Consider the following 22,137-nt stretch of genomic DNA (forward strand, 5'->3'; position numbering starts at 1 on the left):
CATGTGGCGAAAATGCAATCACGCTTGACGGCGCGAGGTGGCTCAGCCGCAAGATGGCGGCGCTGGCGGAGGAGCAGACGGAGGTGGCGGTCAAGCTAGAGCCTGAGGGACCGCCAACGCTGCTACCTCCGCAGGCGGGGGACGGCGCAGGCGAGGGTAGCGGCGGCACTACCAACAACGGCCCCAACGGCGGCGGCGGGAACGTTGCGGCGTCGTCGTCCACTGGCGGGGATGGCGGGACCCCCAAGCCCACGGTGGCTGTCTCCGCCGCTGCCCCGGCGGGGGCGGCCCCGGTGCCTGCCGCTGCTCCGGACGCCGGCGCTCCGCATGACCGGCAGACTCTACTGGCCGTGCTGCAGTTCCTACGGCAGAGCAAACTCCGCGAGGCCGAAGAGGCGCTGCGCCGTGAGGCCGGGCTGCTGGAGGAGGCAGTGGCGGGCTCTGGAGCCCCGGGAGAGGTGGACAGCGCCGGCGCTGAGGTGACCAGCGCGCTTCTCAGCCGGGTGACCGCCTCGGCCCCTGGCCCTGCGGCCCCCGACCCTCCGGGCACTGGCGCTTCGGGGGCCACGGTCATCTCAGGTTCAGCCTCAGGTCCTGCGGCTCCGGGTAAAGGTGAGCCGTGGGGTCCCGGGTAGGTACGGCCGCCGCGAAGGGGAGCAAGCCGGTAAGGCAGGGGCTGGCAGGCCTGCACCTCTGCGGGCTTGTTTTGAATTTCCTGGGCCCGCCTCTAGGGCCACATGCCCGCCCCTTTCTCTAGTGCGCCGGCTGCGCAGTCAAACCCCCTTCCGAGCTGTCAGTTCCAGTGAGAAGCTGAGGAGAGCTGTTGAGCAGAGGGATGTATGGGGAAGGTGAGCGCGGAGAGGCGGGACCTTCACGCTTTTGGTCCCTTTCCTTTCATTTGGGCTTTTGAGCCTTGGGCAGGTCCGCATGACACTAACAGTGTTTGTACAGTTTCGTACTAGCGTACTTTAAGTACTTTATTTTCTCTTTATTTCTTTAGTTCCTCTTAAAAGATGTGTTGATAAATACTTTATAGATTTTTTTTTTTTTTGAAACGGAAACTTGCTCTGTTGCCCAGGCTGGAGTGCAGTGGTGCGACCTCGGCTCACTGCAACCTCCGCCTCCCGGGTTCAAGCAATTCTCCTGCCTCAGCCTCCCGCGTAGGTGGGACTACAGGCTCCTACTGCCACGGCCGGCTAATTTTTGTATTTTTAGTAGAGGCGGGCTTTCACCATGTTGGTCAGGCTGGTCTCGAAATCCTGACCTCAGATGATCCACCTGCCTCGGCCTCCTACAGTGCTGGGATTACAGGCGTGAGACACCGCGCCCGGCCGCCATACAATATACCCTTGTAACAGTCCTGCACATCATGTACCCCCTGAATCTCAGCTAAAAGTTGAAATTTTTTTTTCTTTTTCTTTTTTTCTTTTTTTGAGACGGAGTCTTGCTCTGTTGCCCAGGCTGGAGTACAGTGGCGTGATCTTAGCTCACTGCAATCTCTGCCTCCCGGATTTAAGCGATTCTCCTGCCTCAGCCTCCCAAATAGGTGGGACTACTGGCACGCGCCACCACGCCCAGCTAATTTTTAAAAATATATTTTTAGTAGAGACGGGGTTTCGCCATATTGGTCAGGCTGGTCTTGAATTCCTGACCTCGTGATGCACCCACCTCGGCGTCCCAAAGTGCTGGGATTACAGGCATGAGCCACCGCACCCGGCTGAAATTTTAAAAATATATATTTTTAAACACTGGCTGAGTACCACCAGTGTTAAGTCTTTGGAGGATGTAGGTTCCTGGGCATCACTTCAGACTTAGTGAATCAGGTCCTCTAGAGGTGGAATCTGGGAATCTTCACTTTTGAATAAGTGCTTCTAAGGAGTATTGACATATGGCAGCTTGAGAGCCATGTGTTTAGACATGGGCATTGGACAGACCTTTTTGTCTTTGCTGCATTTACTTGTGTGATGCTGATTGTCATTATTTTTTTACTTTTTAATTTTTTTTACCTTCGTATTGGCCGGGCGTGGTGGCTCATGCCTGTGAATCTCAGCACTTGGGGAGGCTGAGGCGGGTGGATCACCTGAGGTCAGGAGTTTGAGACCAGGCTGGCCGACATGGCGAAACCCCCTTTCTACTAGAAATACAAAAATTAGCCGGGCGTGGTGGCGCATGCCTGTAATCCCAGCTACCTGGGGGGCTGAGGCAGGAGAATCACTTGACCCCGGGAGGCTGAGGTTGCAGTGAGCCAAGATTGCGCCACTGCACTCCAACCTGGGTGATAGAACGAGACTCTGTCTCAAAAAAAAAAAAAATTTTTTTTTACATTCATATTGTCAGGAAGCAGGTCATTCTCATGTTGAATTTTCTCTCTCTATTAAATGAGTGGTTATGAGGCTTTTTTTTTTTTTTTTTTTTGACTGAGTCTCGCTCTGTCGGCCAGGCTGGAGTGCAGTGGTGTGATCTTGGCTCACTGCAACCTCCGCCTCCCAGGTTCAAGCGATTCTCCTGCCTCAGCCTCCCGAGTAGGTGGGACCACAGGCGCGTGCCACCATGCCTGGCTAATTTTTTTTTGTATTTTTATTAGAGATGGGGTTTCACCGTGGTAGCCAGGATGGTCTCGATCTCCTGACCTTGTGATCCACCCGCCTTGGCCTCCCAAAGTGCTGGGATTACAGGCGTGAGCCACCGTGCCCGGCCACTTGAGGCACTTATAATATATATATGTAAAATGTTTGGTATGGATAAGTTTATGCCTCTGTGTATGTCCCTGAAACCTGAGCCCCTCCTTTCTCCCAGCAACTGTTGTCACAAATCCATACAGTAAAACTCATATACAGTATAAGGTATCAAAGGTGATCCTGAGCTAACAATAAATGTTTATTGAATTACCCAGTGCAGAGCTTTTAGCCAAATTAGTCTGTATGAGGCCTAATTTTTGCAGCATTGCCAGAAATGAAGTATTCATACATAGCATTGTATTCATACCTCATTGTAATCCATGAATAGAAATGTGTGCAGATGTGATTGAAGGCCGGGCTCGGTGGCTCACGCCTGTAGTCCCAGCACTTTGGGAGGCCAAGGCGGGTGGATCACTTGAGGTCAGGAGATCAAGACCAGCTTGGCCAACTTGGTGAAACCCCATCTCTACTAAAAATACAAAAAAATTAGCTGGGCGTGGTGGCATGTGCCTGTTGCCCCAGCTACTCAGGAGGCTGAGGCAGGTGAACCACTTTAACCCAGGCGGCAGAAGTTGCAGTGAGCTGAGATCAAGCCATTGTTCTCTGGCATGGGTGACAGAGCAAAACTCCGTCTTTACAAAAAAAAAAAAAAAGAGGAATCTTTTTTGAATGTTGAATTTTGTGAATGAACTATAAGATGAATTATATTGTTGGTTATTTTGCTGTAATCTCAGATCTCTTCAGAAACTTGACCTAATTATAGATCATAACTGAGAAATCAGTAAGGAGGAAAAGAGGCCATCAGAGTAACCAAAGAAATTATCACATTTGTGCAGTAAAGAGCAAAGTGTACTATAATGGCAACTTACAAAAATTTCCAACAACCAAATTCTGATTTAATTGACAGATTAATTGACTGATTTAATTGACAGATGTATTGTTAGGTGGTGCTGTATTACCAATAAATACTTACGTTTTCTGTTTTGAAGTGGTGGTTATGGAAATTGTCTTAAGCATATAACTACCTTTTGAAGATACAAATAAGGCATGGTCCTTCCCACCCTTAAGTACTTATATTTTGTAAGGGGTAAGAGATGTATATAATGTGAAGGGAACACAGGATAGGATATGTTACAAGAATGTTACACAGTGCTTGGGTGGCTCAGAGAGCTGGGAATGTTACTGCAGTGCATGGCTTGGTCGTGGTGGGTGCCGTTTGCACAGAGCATTGAGAGAAAGTTAATGTAGTTGTTTGATTTGCACATATCATCTTTTATACAATTTGTCTTTAACATCAGGTAGTTCCAGGAGAAATACTGACTCCTTGTTATTGTTTTTTTTTTTTTTTTGAGACGGAGTCTTGCTCTGTCACCAGGCTGGAGTGCAGTGGCGCGATCTCGGCTCACTGCATCCTCTGCCTCCCGAGTTCATGCCATTCTCCTGCCTCAGCCTCCCGAGTAGCTGGGACTACAGGCGCCCACTACCACACCTGGCTAATTTTTTGTGTTTTTAGTAGAGACGGGGTTTCACTGTGTTAGCCAGGATGGCCTCGATCTCCTGACCTCGTGATCCACCTGTCTCAGCCTCCCAAAGTGCTGAGATTACAGGCGGGAGCCACCGCACCCGGCGGCTCATACTCGTAATCCCAGCACTTTGGGAGGCAAGTGGATCACCTGTGGTCAGGAGTTTGAGACTAGCCTGGCCAACATAGTGAAACCCCGTCTCTACTAAAAATACAAAAATTAGCTGGGCATAGTGGTGCATGCCTGTAATCCCAGCTACTTAGGAGGCTGAGGCAGGAGAATCGCTTGAACCCGAGATGGGGAGGTTGCAGTGAGCCAAGATTGTGCATTGCACTACAGCCTGGGCGACAAGAGTGAAACTCCATCTTAAAAAGAAAAAAAAAAAAGACTACGTGGGCCAGGTGCAGTGGTGCCTCATGCCTGTAATTCCAACACTTTGGGAGGCCGAGGTGGGAGGATCACAAGGTCAAGATATCAAGATCATCCTGGCCAACATGGTGAAACCCTGTCTCTACTGAAAATATGAAAATTAGCTGGGCATGGTGGCGCACGCTTGTAGTCCCAGCTACTTGGGAGGCTGAGGCAAGACACTCGCCTGCGAGGTGGAGGTTGCAGTGAGCCGAGATCTCCCCACTGCCCTTCAGCCTGGCGACAGAGCCAGACTCCCTCTCAAAAAAAAAAAAAAAAAAAAAGATTATGTGATTGTGTTGAGGAAGAGACAGTGGGAAGAAAGAGACAACAGTCTGAGAAACAACTCACCTGTGGGCCTTAACAATACAGCCATAGTCACATGGTCATAATAGGTCATTTTCTTAAAAGTTTTTTGTTTTTTAAATAGTTGGAAGTGTTGCTGTGGAAGACCAGCCAGATGTCAGTGCCGTGTTGTCAGCCTACAACCAACAAGGAGATCCCACAATGTATGAAGAATACTATAGTGGACTGAAACACTTCATTGAATGTTCCCTGGACTGCCATCGGGCAGAGTTGTCCCAACTTTTTTATCCTCTGTTTGTGCACATGTACTTGGAGCTAGTCTACAATCAACATGAGAATGAAGCAAAGTCATTCTTTGAGAAGTATGTAAATTTTTACATATATATATACACACATATGTAGTGTGTGTGTGTGCGTGCATATGTTTTCACATCTGTAACCACAAAAATGTAAGACTGCAACTTAAAAAGTACGTTGTGAAGGAGAGGTACCTGAGGCTATGAGAACTTAAAATGTGGGGTTTGATCTAGCTGGAGAAGTCAGAGAAGGCTTCCAGAGGAAATGATACTTTAAGTGAGATTTGAGATCTGAAGATTAGGTAGGAGTTAACCAGATGAAGAGAAGAGGGAAAAGCATGTGTAAAAGTTCTCTGGTGGGAAGGATCCTGGTAGGTACAGAGGCTGAAAGATGGCCAGGGTAGCTGGAGCAGAGAATGGGATGGGGGTGTGGTATACCATGAAGCTAGGAATTGGTTAGGGACTGGAACAGTAGGCAGGTTCTATTGTTAAAGTGAAGGCATTGAAAAAAAAGGATAGGCAGGTTTTTGGGCCATGTTGAGGGTCTTTGTTTATCCTAAGAGCAGTAGGGAGTTGTATTGGATAGGATTAGATTTTGTTGAGAGTCACTGAAAACTCATCAACAATGGCATAAATAAAAGTTTATTTTTGCCTTTATCTTAAGAAAACTAGGAAGCAGTGTTAGGATTCGATTAGAATAAGAGTAACTGAGAACCCAAACAACAGAGGTTTAAATACAATAAAAGTTTGTTTATTTTTCTCGTAAATGTGGGACATTCGGGATTGGTGTGGTGGGTTCTTCATTACCAGGGCCCCAAGCTCCTTCGGTCTCGTTGCTCTCTCATGCTTTTCATGCAATTTCCACCTTGTGGCATAAGATGGTTTTCCTGCTCTAAGCAGTCACATCAGTGTGCCAGTCAGCAGGTAGGGCACACGGAAACTGCACACACTTCTTCCTTTTATATCTTAACAGTCAGTGGCCACACCTAGCTACAAGGGAAATAAGAAATGTAGTCTTTACCTAAGTGTCTATGTGCCCAGCTGATATTCAGGTTTTCTTTTATGGAGGAAGACAGGAAAAATGGATATTTGGGGAGAGCGAAGCCTTTTTGCTACAGAGTCATTTCTGCTACAGAGTCATTAAAGGACCATGTCGTTATTAGATATATACTTTGAAAGGACCTTTATGCAGTGGGGAAAACAAATGGGGGATAGAATGACTATAGGGACAAGTTTTGGAAGTTATTGCAGTGGTTCTCAACTGGAGGTGGAATTGCTCCTTCCACTAGACCATTTGAAAATGTGTAGAGGTGGCCCGGCGCTGCGGCTCATGCCTTTAATCCCAGCACTTTGGGAGGCTGAGGCGGGTGGATCAATTTGACCTCAGGAGTTTGAGACTAGCCTGGTGAGACCTAGTCTCTTCAAAAAAATGCAAAAATTAGCTGGGTGTGGTAGCTCACTCCTGTAATCCCAGCTATTTGGGAGGCTGAGGCTGGAGAATCGCTTGAACCTGGGAGATAGAGGTTGCAGTGAGCTGAGATTGCATCTCTGCACTCTAGCCTAGATGACAAGAGTGAGACCCTGTCTCAAAAAAAAAAAAAAAAAAAAAAGAAAAAATGTGTGGAGGCATTTTTGGTTGTCATAATGACTGGGCAGAGGAGCAGGAATACTAAATGTTCTAATATGTGCACCTAGGTAGTCCCACTTTACAAAGAATTATCCTGCCCAAAATGTTAATAGCACCCTTATTGAGAAGCACTGGACTAGGTTGTGGTGGAGGCGAAGAGAAGTAGACAAAGTCATGAGACACTTGATAGATTGGCTAGGGAGGTGAGGGAGATGGAGATATCATTGAAATCTCCAGTTTTCTGGCCGTTCTAGCTGGATAGGGGAGCCAATTCCTGACACAGAAAACCCTAGAAGAGGACTTGATTTGTCAGCCTTGGAATAATTTTGAGTTCTGATTTGAATATGCCTTTGACTCATTTAAGAAATGTCAAGTTGATAGGTAGATGATATATGAGAGCTCAGAAGAGAGGTAGGGACTAGAACTATTAATTGGAGTTGTGTGCAATATTGATGGATATGGATGAGGTTGACTAGGGGAGAGTATGAAATAAGTCAGTCGGTGGGCTAGGCCCAAGGAGCTCCAAATTTAATGGCCAAGTAGAAGAGATACACAGGAAGAAAACCAGGGGAGAGCTGAGTTATAGAAGCTAAGGGAAAGGAGTATTTAAGAAGGAGGCAGGCCGGGTGTGGTAGCTCACGCCTGTAATCCCAGCACTTTGGGAGGCTGAGGTGGGCAGATCACCTGAGGTCAGGAGTTTGAGACCAGCCTGGCCAACATAACAAAACCCTGTCTCTACTAAAAATACAAAAATTAGCCGGGCGTGGTGGCAGACACTTGTAATCCCAGCTGCTTGGGAGGCCGAGGCAGGAGAATCACTTGAATCTGGGAGGCGGAGGTTGCAGTGAGCTGAGATTGCGCCATTACACTCCAGCCTTGGCGAAGAGTGAAAGTCCATCTCAAGAAAAAAAAAAAGGAGGCCGTGCTTAGCAGTGTGAATAATATATATATATATTTTTTTGAGATGGAGTTTTGCTCTTGTCACCCAGGCTGGCATGCAGTGGCGCCATCTCGGCTCACTGCAACCTCCGCCTCCTAGGTTCACGCAATTCTCCTGCCTCAGCCTCCCAAGTAGCTGGGATTACAGGCATGCATCACCATGCCTGGCTAATTTTGTATTTTTAGTAGACACAGGGTTTCTTCATGTTGGTCAGGCTGGTCTTGAACTCCCGACCTCAGGTGATCTGCCCACCTTGGCCTTCCAAAGTGCTGGGATTACAGGTGTGAGACACTGGGCCTGGCCTGAATGAGAAATGTTTAATACAAGCAACAGAGCCTGAAGTCAAGATTTATCACTTAACACAGGGTAGTAGTAATAGAGGAACAGTAGAACTTAGCACCCCTGGCTTCTATGCCATTATAGTAAATTCATTATATTAGGATGCCTAATAGGAAGTATATAAGGCAAAATGTTCTGTAGCCAAGTGCTTTTGAAAAAAAAAAAAATAAGAAAGGCTGATGACAGAACTTCTACCCTAGAAGCTAATTTCTCTTTAAAGTACTGTCATCTAAACACTCCATCCTTGGCAACATAGACACTGTCACTTAAAAAAACAAAAACATAGCCTGGGCAAAAGAACGAGATCCTGCTTCTACAAAAAGTAAACAAAAATTGAGCCGGGCATGGTGGCTCATGCCGGTAATCCCACACTTTGAGAAGCCAAGGCGGGCAGAATGCCTGAGCTCAGGAGTTCGAGACCATCCTGGCCAACATGGTGAAACCCCATCTCTACTCAAATACAAAAGATTAGCCGGCCATGGTGGCACGTGCCTGTAGTCCCAGCTGCTCAGGAGGCTGAAGCATGAGAATTGCTTGAGCCCTGGAGGTGGAGGTTGCAGTGAGCTGAGATCGCGTAAACAAAAATTAGTGGAGTATGGTGGCACAGCAGTCCTAGCTACTCGGGAGACTGAGGCAAGAGGAATCCCTGAACCCAGGAGTTTCAGGCTGCATTGAACCACTGCACTCCAGCTTAGGCTTCAGAGCAAGAACCTGTCTCTAAAAAAGAAGGAAAAACCTTTTTGCTCTTCCTGTCTCATGGTGTAGCTGTCTCCCCACATAGGAAGCTGGAACGTCGTAGGGGATTCTCTGTCTTCCCATTATGGACAGTCTCACCCCTTGCCAGGACCCCATCACCACAGGAGGATAATGGGCAGTTACTGATATAAGAGGCTGAGATTTCTAATTTTATTGAAATCTTAGATCATATATTGATGAGTTGTAATGGGGTAACATAGTTAACAGTTTAGAAATCTGTTGACTATGTGCTTATCAGAGCTGGAGCCCTAATATGTTTAGTCATTGTTTTAAAAATGTTTTTGCATTGATTGCTGTTTTTAGTGAATGCCAAATATATTGTCTTTAATTTTATTTTCTTAGGAAAATTAAGCGTTGTAAAAACAAAAGTACATTTAAGTTTACTAGTTGTTATCAAGGCTAAAGGCTTTATTTTATTGTCTTTGGTAATAGTTGTTGATACCAAACAATGAGTACTTCCACTTTGTTGTTTAGTGATCATATTAAAGTATTGATATTTTAAAAATGTCTGGTACATGTTTCCAATAAATATAGGAAATCATTAAAAATGATGGGTTTTATGAGAATGTTATATATTGATTATTGTTGAGATGCTGAGTACTGTGTACATTGAGTTCATTATACTCTTTTTTATACTTTTGAAATTTTCATAATAAAACTTTTAAAAGTGGGTTTTGAGAAACCATAACATTTAGTAAAGCAAGGGTTCTTATATTTTCAAATGTCTACCAGTTTCTTTTAAATGTCTCCATTCTAAAGAAACTGTCTACCAATGGTGGGTATATTATTTTTCACTTAGGATATTTAAGTTCTTTTCTTAAAATGTTTGTGATACATTTCATTAGAGAATTACATTTGTTCATTTTTAGAATAAATTCAGAAACTGAATTATAGTCATTTTGAAATGAGTTACTTCTTATCCTACAGCTTAGTTCAGGATTATTTAGACTACTACATTGAAAATATTCTGGGATGGTTTATAAGTATATGGGGGAAAGGCAGATCCCTTAATGATTACATTGAAAAATGACTTTTTAAAATCACTGAAACAGGTTCCATGGAGATCAGGAATGTTATTACCAGGATGACCTACGAGTATTATCTAGTCTTACCAAAAAGGAACACATGAAAGGGAATGAGACCATGTTGGATTTTCGAACAAGTAAATTTGTTCTGCGTATTTCCCGTGACTCGTACCAACTCTTGAAGAGGCATCTTCAGGAGAAACAGAACAATCAGATATGGAACATAGTTCAGGAGCACCTCTACATTGACATCTTTGATGGGATGCCGCGTAGTAAGCAACAGATAGATGCGATGGTGGGAAGTTTGGCAGGAGAGGCTAAACGAGAGGCAAACAAATCAAAGGTATGGGAATGAACCTAAGAACTCTATAATGCAGATTATGAAAAATTGTAGCATTTCCATCTACATAAGTTACACATTTTTCTTATAGCTAGCTTGGAAACAATTTTTTTCGTTTGTTTTGAGACGGAGTTTTGCTCTTGTCACCCAAGCTGGAGTGCAGTGGCGTGATCTCAGCTCACTGCAACCTCCACCTCCTGGGTTCAAGTGATTCTCCTGCCTCAGCTTCCCGAGTAGCTGGGATTAGAGGCACACGCCACCAACCTGGCTAATTTTTGTATTTACTTTAGTAGAGACAGGGTTTCACCATGTTGGCCAGGCTGGTCTCGAACTCCTGACCTCAGATGATCCACCCACCTCCGCCTCCCAAAGTGCTGGCATAACAGGCGTGAGCTACTGCGCCTGGCCGCTTGAAAACAATTTTATACTGTATATAAAATTTTGTGTTCTAAGGGTGATGTTTATATGTGACAATTTGGGTATGGTTGCATTTTATGGAACCCTGAATGCAGTGGCTGAAACAAAGAATTTTTCTCCCATAAAATGAATTTCAGAGGAAGGCCTTCCAGGGCTGGCATGAAGGCTCCACAGTGCCATCAAGGTCCCTGGCTCCTTCTGGTTTCTGATCCACCATCTTCAGAATGTGGCTTTCTTCTTTGTGCTCACAAATGGCTGTTGCAGTTTCAGCATTGCAGCTCCGTTCCAAGAAGGAAGAAGGGGGAGGACAAAAGGCATATCTCTGCTGAAGCTTTCCCTTTTTAATCAGGAAAACAATATTTTTTTTATACAACCATACCCAGTATACTTATATGGACATTCCTAGCTGAAAGGGAGCCTGGGAACAGAAATGATTTAACTGAGCACATTGCTACTCCAATAAAATCAGGGTTCTGTTAGTAAGGAAAAAGGGGAGAATGGCTATTGGGTAGACAAGTACAGAACCCTGCTTCAGAGTGTAAATTACTATTTTGTAATTGTGATTTATCCTATCAAGATGTAAAATGGGTGTATTAATGAATAAATAATTTTTAAAATGTTGGCTCTTTTGACTTGTAGGTATTTTTTGGTTTATTAAAAGAACCAGAAATTGAGGTACCTCTGGATGACGAGGATGAAGAGGGAGAAAATGAAGAAGGAAAACCTAAAAAGAAGAAGCCTAAAAAAGATAGTATTGGATCCAAAAGCAAAAAACAAGATCCCAATGCTCCACCTCAGAACAGGTGAGGAAAAAACTTCAGGAACTTGTGTGTGGAGGTATGAGACAACATGTTATATAGAGTTCAAGTTTGTTAATAGTCAAAAGGTAATTTTGACTCTCTTTTTCTTTCACAGAATCCCTCTTCCTGAGTTGAAAGATTCAGATAAGTTGGATAAGATAATGAATATGAAAGAAACCACCAAACGAGTGCGCCTTGGGCCGGACTGCTTACCCTCCATTTGTTTCTATACATTTCTCAATGCTTACCAGGTTGGTAAAAAAATTGGGCGATTTCTGCCTGGAGAGTCATGTAGGATGATGATTTACCATTAAGAGAGAAACAAATGTATTAGCTAAAATGGAGTTTCGTTATTTAAACTCCTTTTTTTTTTTTTTCTGAGACAGAGTCTCGCTGTGTCGCCCAGGCTGGAGTGCAGTGGCGCGATCTCAGCTCTCTGCAATGTCCGCCTCCCAGGTTCATGCCATTCTTCTGCCTCAGCTTCCCCAGCAGCTGGGACTACAGGCGCACACCGCCATGCCCGGCTAATTTTTTGTATTTTTAGTAGAGATGGGGTTTCACCGTGTTAGCCAGGATGGTCTCGATCTCCTGACCTTGTGATCCGCCTGCCTCGGCCTCCCAAAGTGCTGGGATTACAGGCATAAGCCACCGCGCGTGGCCCCTAAACTCTTATACAATTTAAAGACAGCATTCAGGAAGAGAGAATTGGATACTGCACAGAACAGATAGAAGTCAATGTTTAATGGCATTTGTTTCACCGATCAGAATTCTGCTAGCCTTTGAGGAGGAGCAAATTGTAGTTCATTTCTGTTGAACTTGGTTTAAGTACTTACGTAAACTTATTTATCAATTTTTTTTTTTTTTGAGACAGAGTCTTGTGCTGTCACCTAGGGTGGAGTGCAGAGGTGAGATCTCAGCTCACTGCAACCTCTGCCTCCCGGGTTCAAACGATTCTTGTGCCTCAGCCTCGGCCTCCTGAATAGCTGGGATTACAGGCACCCTCCACCATGCCCGGCTAATTTTTGTATTTTTAGTAGAGACAGGATTTTGCCGTGTTGCCCAGGCTGGTCTTGAACTCCTGACCTCAAGTGATCTGGCCGCCTCAGCCTCCCAAAGTGCTGGGATTACAGGCGTGAGCCACCGTGCCCAGCCATATAAACCTTATTTTATTTTATTATTTTAATTTAATTTTATTTTTTGAGATGGAGTCTCGCTCTGACACCTAGGCTGGAGTGCGGTGGTGCGATTTTGGCTCACTGCAACCTCCGCCTCCCAGTTCAAGTGATTCTCCTGCCTCAGCCTCCTGAGTAGCTGGGATTATAGGCATGAGCCACCACGCCCAGCTAATTTTTGTATTTTCAGTAGAGACAGGGTTTCACCAGGTTGACCAGGCTGGACTTGAATTCCTGAGCTCAGGCAATCCACCCGCCTCAGCCTCCTAAAGTGCTGTGATAACAGGCATGAACCCCCGCGCCCGGCCAAACTTAGTATTTTATTTTTGTTTATTTTTTTTTGAGATGGAGTCTCACTCTGTTGCCCAGGCTGGAGTGCAGTGGCATGATTTCGGCTCACTGCAACCTCTGCCTCCTGGGTTCAAGTGATTCTCTTGCGTCAGCCTCACAAGTAGATGGGATTACAGGTGCCCACCACCCTGCTTGGCTAATTTTGGTATTTTTAGTAGAGATGGGGTTTCACCATGTTGGCCAGGCTGGTCTTGAACTCCTAACCTCAGGTGATCCACCTGCCTCAGCCTCCCAAATTGTTGGGATTACAGGCATGAGCCAGTGCGCTTGGCCAATATTTTAAATCAAGAATTTTAAAAGTCTTTATATATTCCTTAAAATAGAGGATTGAGGAGATATTTAGTATAGTGTGAAAATGATTAACATTTGCTTCCTATCTCTAAATATCCTAAAATAGTATTGTTTAGTCTAACCCTTTTATTGGCAGGGTCTCACTGCAGTGGATGTCACTGATGATTCTAGTCTGATTGCTGGAGGTTTTGCAGATTCAACTGTCAGAGTGTGGTCGGTAACACCCAAAAAGCTTCGTAGTGTCAAACAAGCGTCAGGTAACTGAGATGACCTTTTGGAATGTGAACTTGCCATTAGTCTATACCAATCTTGATTCCATGGAAAATACACAGGAGATTGTGTTCTTTACAGAAATTCACTTGATTTTACTTTAACTCAAGATTCTAACATTCCCAACAGTGAAAAAAGCTTTGGAGTGACTGGGGTGCTAGACTGGTTTAATTTCTTTAGGTCTCAGTTTTCTCATCTGTAGAATGAGTGAGTATTAAGCTAAAAAACTTAAAAGTTAAAAATCTAACATTTTATGATTGCTTGTATATCTTAAAAAATCTTTAAATAAGGGATGGTACTTCCTGTTTTAGTCATAAAAATGGCTAAAAAGAACAAATAAGGTCAGGATTTTATTTGAAAGTTTTTTACTTTTTGTTTTTTTGAGACAGAGTCTCGCCCTGTCACCCAGGCTAGAGTGCAATGGCGCAGTCTTGGCTCACTACAGCCTCTACCTCCCAGGTTCAAGGGATTTTCCTGTGTCAGCCTCCCCAGCTCCCCAGTAGCTGGGATTACAGGTGCCCACCACCATGCCCAGGTAATTTTTGTATTTTTAGTAGAGATAGGGTTTCGCCATGTTGGCCAGGCTGGTCTCGAACTCCTGACCTCAGGTGATCCGCCTGTCTGGCCTCCCAAAGTGCTGGAATTATAGGTGGCTCACTGCAACCTCCGCCTCCCGGGTTCAAGCGATTTTCCTGCCTCCACACCCGGCCTGAAATAAAAGTTTTTTACTAACTATATTATTTAAATAAAACAATATATTTTAAATTATTTCAATATTTCCATAGGTTTTTTTTTAATTTTTAAATTTTTTTTAGATGGGGTCTCACTCTGTTGCCCAGGCTAGAATGCAGTGGTGTGATCACGGCTCACTGCAGCCTCTAATCCCTGGGCTGAAGTGATCCTCCCACTTCAGCCTCCTGAGTAGCTGAGACTACAGGTGTGTGCAACCACACTGGCTAATTTTTTATTTTTTGTAGAGACAGGGTTTCTCCATGTTGTCCAGGCTGGTCTCGAACTCCTCTGGGCTCAAGCAATCTGCCCGCCTCGGCCTACCAAAATTCTGAGACTACAGGTGTGAGCCACCATGCCTGGCCCATAGTTTTCATTTTGTGAAACACTGTGGCATAGTGGGCAAAACTGAGTTTCAGTTCTGGTTCCCACACTGAGTAGCTGTGTGCACTCTAGCAAATTATCTGTTCTGAACGTCAGTTTCTTCTCTTACACGCTGAGATGATACTGCCTAATTTAGAGGGATTAGCAAAGTGTGGTTGGTATATAGAAGGAAATTTTCAAATGTTAATTCCTCTCCTGCACTGTGATATGATTACTTTAAAAGTTTTGATGAATGTACTTTTAAAATATCAATATTTCTGGACCATTTTAGATCTTAGTCTTATAGACAAAGAATCAGATGATGTCTTAGAAAGAATCATGGATGAGAAAACAGCAAGTGAGTTGAAGATTTTGTATGGTCACAGTGGGCCTGTCTACGGAGCCAGCTTCAGTCCGGATAGGTAAAATACAAACAATAAAAATTAAATACTGCTATGTTATATTGAAATTATATAAAAGTTAACTACTGGAAACATTATGCAAATGCTGGGAAAATTCTGATAAAAATCTCATGGTTGACGTTCATCATCTTTTAGAATCTTGCCATTTGCTAATTCATCTTTGAATCCTGGTGTTTGTACATGGTAGCAATTTAATGTATACTCACTTTTTTTTTTTTTTTTGAGACAGAGTTTTGCTCTTGTTGCCCAGGTTGGAGTGCAATGGCGTGATCTTGGCTTACCGCAACCTCCGCCTCCTGGGTTCAAGCGATTCTCCTGGCTCAGCCTCCTGAGTAGCTGGGATTACAGGCATGTGCCACCACACCTGGCTAATTTTATTTTTTTATTAGAGATGGGGTTTCTCCATGTTGGTCAGGCTGGTCTTGAACTCTCAACCTCAGGTGATCTGCCCACCTCAGCCTCCCAAAGTGCTGGGATTACAGGCGTGAGCCACTGTGCCTGGCCTGTATACTCAAATTTATAGAATCAAAATGCACAGTTTCAGGGCTTACTGGTTTTAAAAATTAGCTTTAGTATTTCCTTTTTTTTTTAAATTATTTTTATTTGTTACCCAATGGTAAATAACCAACCAAAGCTTTAGTTTTATAGAACTCCATTAGGGGTTGAATTGCTTCATTGGGTCCCTGCATTGTGTCTTCTGGCTGCTTCATCAAATTTAAGACAAATTCCTGACATTAATGGCATATTAGCTAGTAATTGAGGATTAATCTTTCTATAATCAAAAGTACTAAGAGTAAATGAAAAAGGAAATTCAAAATTGGTTTGCTTCCCTTTAGGTGTATGATTACAATGTCATCCTATGTGTATAGGTATTTGCCTATTTTTCATGATCTCTAACACTGTAAAAATGGGTGGAGGGTGTTTTGTATTCATAATACCATCAGTATATTACTTGGATAGATAATAGCTTTCAGGCTGGGCACAGTGGCTCACGCCTATAATCCCAGCACTTTGGGAGGCCAAGACAGGCGCATCACCTGAGATCAGGAGTTTGAGACCAGCCTGGCCAACATGGGAAATCCCGTCTCCACTGAAAGTACAAAAATTAGCAGGGTGTGGTGGCGCCCACCTGTAATCCTGGCTACTTGGGAGGCCGAGGCAGGAAAGTCACTTGAACCTGGGAGGCAGAGGTTGCAATGAGCCGAGATTGCACCACTGCACTCCAGCCTGGGTGATAAGAGCAAAACTCCATCTCAAAAAAAGAAGAAAAGAAAAAAAGATAATAGCTTTCCATCCATCAAGGTTTCATCATTACGAAACTTTGAGAATTAGGTTTTTTGTTGCTTGATAAGGTTTTGCCAGATGATACATTTTTATTTGAGGGAAACGTCTGATTTCAGTGAAAATTGTAATAACCTTCTATCAATCTTTTGTGTTTATGCTTGAAAAAGGTAGAGAATTATTAGCATGTCTGTAGTTTTTTTTTCTTTTTCTTCAAAAGACATTTCCTTTTTAATTCTTACATAGCTTACACAGCATGGGAAAATAGCATCTTTATTTTAGGGTCAAAAATTGTTGAGTTTTAAGTGACATATCACATTTCTTAAACTTTCTCAATTGACCTTATTTGACTATACTTTGTTAATTACCCCTGCTATTTTTTTCTTGTAAAGAACTGTGATTTTCCCTAAGTTTTTGTATCATATTACCTCATTCAGTAGGTGCTCGGTATATGTAGAGTGTCAGGGTTAACATTAGTTTGGTTAGTTCTTTCAATTGATACCTACTGTGAATTGCGTGTATGAATTAAAAGTGAGATGCAGCATGTTAGGTATATTTAATATAGTCAAATGTATATAAAATATTTAATGTATTCAAATGTATATAAAACTGGGCAGGTGACCAAAGGTTACTCTGGGAGTCAAATATATCACCTTCTCTTCTCTCAGGAACTATCTGCTTTCCTCTTCAGAGGACGGAACTGTTAGATTGTGGAGCCTTCAAACATTTACTTGTTTGGTGGGATATAAAGGACACAACTATCCAGTATGGGACACACAATTTTCTCCATATGGATATTATTTTGTGTCAGGGGGCCATGACCGAGTAGCTCGGTAAGAACACTGTGATCTTATGACTGGGTCTATTCAATGAACAGAATGGTTTCTTGTTGGGAATTACACAGCCAGCCAAATTCATTTACACTTCCATTATTGAGGTTCAACTTTCTGAGAAGCTTTTGCATTTATAACTTATTTGAAATTGGGGCCGGGCGCAGTGGCTCATGCCTGTAATCCCAGCACTTTGGGAGGCCGAGGTGGATGGATCACCTGAGGTCAAGAGTTTGAGACCAGCCTGGCCAACATGGTGGAACCCCGTCTCTACTAAAAATACAAAAATTAGCCGGGCGTGGTGGTAGGCACCTGTAATCCCAGCTATTCAGGAGGCTGAGGCAGGAGAATCGTTTGAACCCGAGAGGCGGAGGTTGCAGTGAGCCGAGATCGCACCATTGCACTCCAGCCTGGGGGACAAGAGCGAGACTTCATCTCAAAAAAAAAAAAAAAAAAAAAAGAAAAGAAATTGGGGCAGGAGTATTATTATATCTGCAATTACATCTATATGAATCCTGGTTTTTAAAAAATAATTAACAATCCTCCCTCCCAACCCCATCAGATGCTTAACCTTGTCTTCCATACCACTGTGAGCACCTTTATGTTTCTCTGTCATCTGCTTAGAAGTTGAGGATAAGGTAGTTCAGGTTAGAAACTATTTGGCCAGGTGCAGTGGCTCACGCCTGTAATCCCAGCACTTTGGGAGGCCAAGGAGGGCAGATAACTTGAGGCCAGAAGTTCCAGACCAGCCTGGCCAACATGATGAAACCCTGTCTCTACTGAAAAAAAAAAAAAAAATTAGCCGGGTGTGGTGGCACGTGCCTGTAGTCCCAGCTACTCAGGAGGCTGAGGCAGAATTGCTTGAACCCAGGAGGCAGAGGTTGCAGTGAGCCGAGATTGCACCACGGCATTCTAGCCTGGATGACAGAGTGAGACTGTCTCAAAACAAAACAACTATTTGGTGGCCAGAACTAGGGGAAAATACTTTTGTGTGGTTTAGACTAGGAATAGAGGAGGAAGAATATACAGAGAATTGGAGTTCTAGAACTTAAGTTTTGGCTGGCTACAGTGGTACACGCCTATAGTCCCAGCTACTGGGGAGGCTGAGGTGGGAGGATTGCTGGAACCGAGTTTGAATCCAGCTTGGGCAACAGAGCAAGACCTCAGCATTTTTTTTTTTTTTTTGAGACAGAGTCTCGCTCTGTTACCCAGGCTGGAGTGCAGTGTCGCCATCTCGGCTCACTGCAACCTCTACCTCCTGGGTTCAAGCAGTTCTCCTGCCTCAGCTTCCTGAGTAGCTGGGATTACAGGCGTGCACCACCATGCCTGGCTAATTTTTTGTATTTTTAGTAAAGACGGTGTTTCACCATGTTGGTCAGTCTGGTCTCGAACTCCTGACCTCGTGATCTGCATGCCTCGGCCTCCCAAAGTGCTAGAATTGTAAGCGTGAGCCCCCACGCCTGGCCAAGACCTCAGCTTAAAAAAAAAAAAAAAAATTGTACCAGATGAACTCTTAAGACTGTGAGTCTCATTTTTCTTCCCCTCAGTTAACTAGTAAGTGGGGGGCCCACTCAGAACTAACTTTTCATGTGGATGTTTCTGTATTTATTTTGTATAGATTTTTGGCATTTCACAGCTATCTACTAATTGTCATCTTTTGCTTTCAATAACTTTATAAAAGGCTCTGGGCTACAGACCACTATCAGCCTTTAAGAATATTTGCCGGCCATCTTGCTGATGTGAATTGTACCAGATTCCATCCAAATTCTAATTATGTTGCTACGGGCTCTGCAGACAGAACTGTGCGGCTCTGGGACGTCCTGAATGGTAACTGTGTAAGGATCTTCACTGGACACAAGGTATTTTACACTCTTATTATTCCAGCATCCAAGGTTGCTTTCAAAATAAAAATATTTTTTAAACAAGTGACACATAAATTTTAAAGATACCATTCTTACTACAAAACTTTAAAATTTTGTCTTATTTTCCTAGACATACTTTGATCTTTTCTATGAACTTTTTTCTAGGGACCAATTCATTCCTTGACATTTTCTCCCAATGGGAGATTCCTGGCTACAGGAGCAACAGATGGCAGAGTGCTTCTTTGGGATATTGGACATGGTTTGATGGTTGGAGAATTAAAAGGCCACACTGATACAGTCTGTTCACTTAGGTTTAGTAGAGATGGTGAAATTTTGGCATCAGGTAAATGACTATTAATGGCTTTATGGTAAATGCTATGTTAAGAGGAAACAGTGTTGACGACTGCAACACTAAGTCCTTATGTTTTAGGTTTTACTTCCCTTTAGCTATGATTCCAGAGTGTCATCCTACATCAATCACTTCTCAGGTTAAAGTACTGCTTGATAATGCTCCTTAGGAAGGAATAGAGTTGTTGGTCAAGTTTAGATTTTTCACCCAAAATGTACAGTAAATACATAGTGTAGTGGACAAAATGTCCGAATGTAAATATGATGGATGCAACTAATGGTTTCCTTTGACTTCCCCTTAGGTTCAATGGATAATACAGTTCGATTATGGGATGCTATCAAAGCCTTTGAAGATTTAGAGACCGATGACTTTACTACAGCCACTGGGCATATAAATTTACCTGAGAATTCACAGGAGTTATTGTTGGGAACATATATGACCAAATCAACACCAGTTGTACACCTTCATTTTACTCGAAGAAACCTGGTTCTAGCTGCAGGAGCTTATAGTCCACAATAAACCATCGGTATTAAAGACCTTTTGGAAGCTACTGTTTTTAAAAAGGGAGACTAAAAGCAAATACCTCAGTGATTAATATTTAAGCTACAGAGAATGTTTTTGTCTATATGGATCTGGAAGTATGCTGCTTGGAAAATCTGAACAGGACAGTTCCACGTTTCTATAGCAACCACATTTGACTAATTTCCGTTAGTTGAATAAGAGGTATTATGATCATGGAGGGAACATTTATGGTGCTTTGGATTGTGTGGAAACTATGCATTTTCTGTTCAAATGCTATTTTAATTTATTACATTTAGAAAAAAAGTTGATTTCAATAATTCATCCTGCTTCAAGATTCAAATTCAGAAATATACTATCATCTTGAATTTTAGCTGAAGAATCCTATGAGCATGTATGTTTCTGCTGTAAAAACGTAGTTACTGTATGGCACTCAAAAACTATGTTAAATGATCCACTAACTTTTTTTTTCTTGGCCCATGATTAGTGGAATGTATGTAACTAGGTAGGGTTCCTTTCTTAGATCTAGATGAAGTACAGCCACCCACTGACATCTGAATTTATATACCTGTTGAGTTTTGAGTGCACCCAAACACTCGATAAAACCAGGTGAAGAAATTTAGCTTCCATGTTCTACTTCAGCTAAAACAGCTACATACAACCTAGTACACTTGAAGTCAGACAGACATTTCAGTTGCTTACCTCCAGTACTGAGCCTTGCTTTGGGAAACTAAAAGATTTAGACCAAGTCACTGCCAGTTTTTGCCTTTGTTGCATTTTGTACAGTTTTTATATTTTTGATATCTTGTAAATAAAGACAACCAGCTTTTCCAGGTTCATAATTTATTGTACAAATTGAATTATCACATGATGAGTTGGCATTAGCTTCTCCAGGCATGGGAACTTAACAGATGAGGTTAAGAACCGTAGACAGTTTAAAATCCTATAAACAAAGCAAACAGTTTAGATACAAATGTGGTCAGCTTTACTCTTAAGACACTCAAGAATTACTAAGGTAACATGAACCCACTGAAACTGAATGCGAATTTATTAGATTGTCAAAGACGTAACACCAAAAAAATTAAAGTGTATCTCAGATTAATACTTTTTTTTTTTTTTTTTGAGACAGAGCTCGCTCTTGTTGCCCAGGCTGGAGTGCAATGGCACAATCTCGGCTCACTGCAACCTCCGCGTCCCAGGTTCAAGTGATTCCCCTGCCTCAGCCTCCCAAGTAGCTGGGATTACAGGCATGTGCCACCACACCCGGCTAATTTTGTATTTTTTAGTAGAGACAGGGTTTCACCATGTTGGTCAGGCTGGTCTCGAACTCCTGACCTCAAGTGATCCACCCGCCTCAGCCTCCCAAAGTACTGGGATTACAGGTGTAAGCCACTGTGCCTGGCCTCAGATTAATACATTTTAACCTAACATTCCACCTTTAACAAATAAGCTACCAACAATTTAGTATGATCCTAAAGGTATACTACTGGAAAAGTCTAGCATATAAAGTAACATCTTTTTTTTTTGTTCAGAGACACAGTCTCGCTCTATCCCCCAGGATGGAGTGTAGCGGTGCAATCTCGGCTCACTGCAACCTCTGCCTCCTGGGTTCAAGTGATTCTCACGCCTCAGCCTCTCGAGTAGCTGGGATTACAGGTGCCTGCCACCACGCCCGGCTAATTTTTATATTTTTAGTAGAGATGGGGTTTCACCATGTTGGCCAGGCTGGTCTCGAACTCCTGATCTCAGATGGTCCACCCACCTCAGCCTCCCAAAGTGCTGGGATTACAGGCGTGAGCCACCATGCCCAGCCTCTCCATTTTTGTAATGGGGATACTACCACCCTTCTGAAGTTAGGAGGTAATTAATATAAAAAATTGGGCAAAATACTACCTGTTCGTCAGGAATAAGCCAGTGATCACTGCATTGTCGGATATGCACTCCCTAAGGTCAACTGTTTTGAGATTGGAAAAGCTCTTAAGCATAGAAGAGGCCAGGCACAGTGGCTCATGCCTGTAATCCCAGCACTTTGGGAGACTGAGGCAGGTGGATCACTTGAGCCCAGGAGTTTGAGAGCAGCCTGGGCAACATCACAAAACCCTGTCTACCAAAAGAAAATACAAAAATTAACTGGGTGTGGTGGCATGCACCTGAAATCCCAGCTATTCAGGAGGCTGAGGCGGGAGGGTCACTTGAGCCCGGGAAGCAGAGGTTGCAGTGATCTGAGATCGCACCACTTCACT

The 22,137-nt window shown here is 43.4% G+C and overlaps 2 protein-coding genes across 3 annotated transcripts in view; one reads left to right on the plus strand and one right to left on the minus strand.

Annotated features, from left to right (window-relative positions):
• Positions 1-20,736, plus strand: TAF5 (TATA-box binding protein associated factor 5). Its single transcript, XM_001135279.6, has 11 exons — positions 1-612; positions 5,040-5,277; positions 9,926-10,241; positions 11,295-11,458; positions 11,571-11,706; positions 13,406-13,526; positions 14,924-15,053; positions 17,003-17,167; positions 18,846-19,023; positions 19,192-19,369; positions 19,677-20,736. The coding sequence occupies exons 1-11, from the start codon at positions 54-56 to the stop codon at positions 19,892-19,894; spliced, it is 2,403 nt and encodes an 800-aa protein (XP_001135279.1). The 5' UTR covers positions 1-53; the 3' UTR covers positions 19,895-20,736.
• The window catches only part of ATP5MK (ATP synthase membrane subunit k), a 7,494-nt gene continuing 6,077 nt past the window's right edge, over positions 20,721-22,137 (minus strand). For both annotated transcript variants that reach the window (XM_003951744.5, XM_003951743.6), the window contains exon 4: positions 20,721-20,837. The gene's annotated coding sequence lies outside the window, so the exon portion shown is untranslated. The remainder of the gene's footprint in view (positions 20,838-22,137) is intronic.

The sequence above is a fragment of the Pan troglodytes genome, chromosome 8, assembly GCF_028858775.2.
Source record: "Pan troglodytes isolate AG18354 chromosome 8, NHGRI_mPanTro3-v2.0_pri, whole genome shotgun sequence".
Taxonomy (NCBI): Eukaryota; Metazoa; Chordata; class Mammalia; order Primates; family Hominidae; genus Pan; species Pan troglodytes.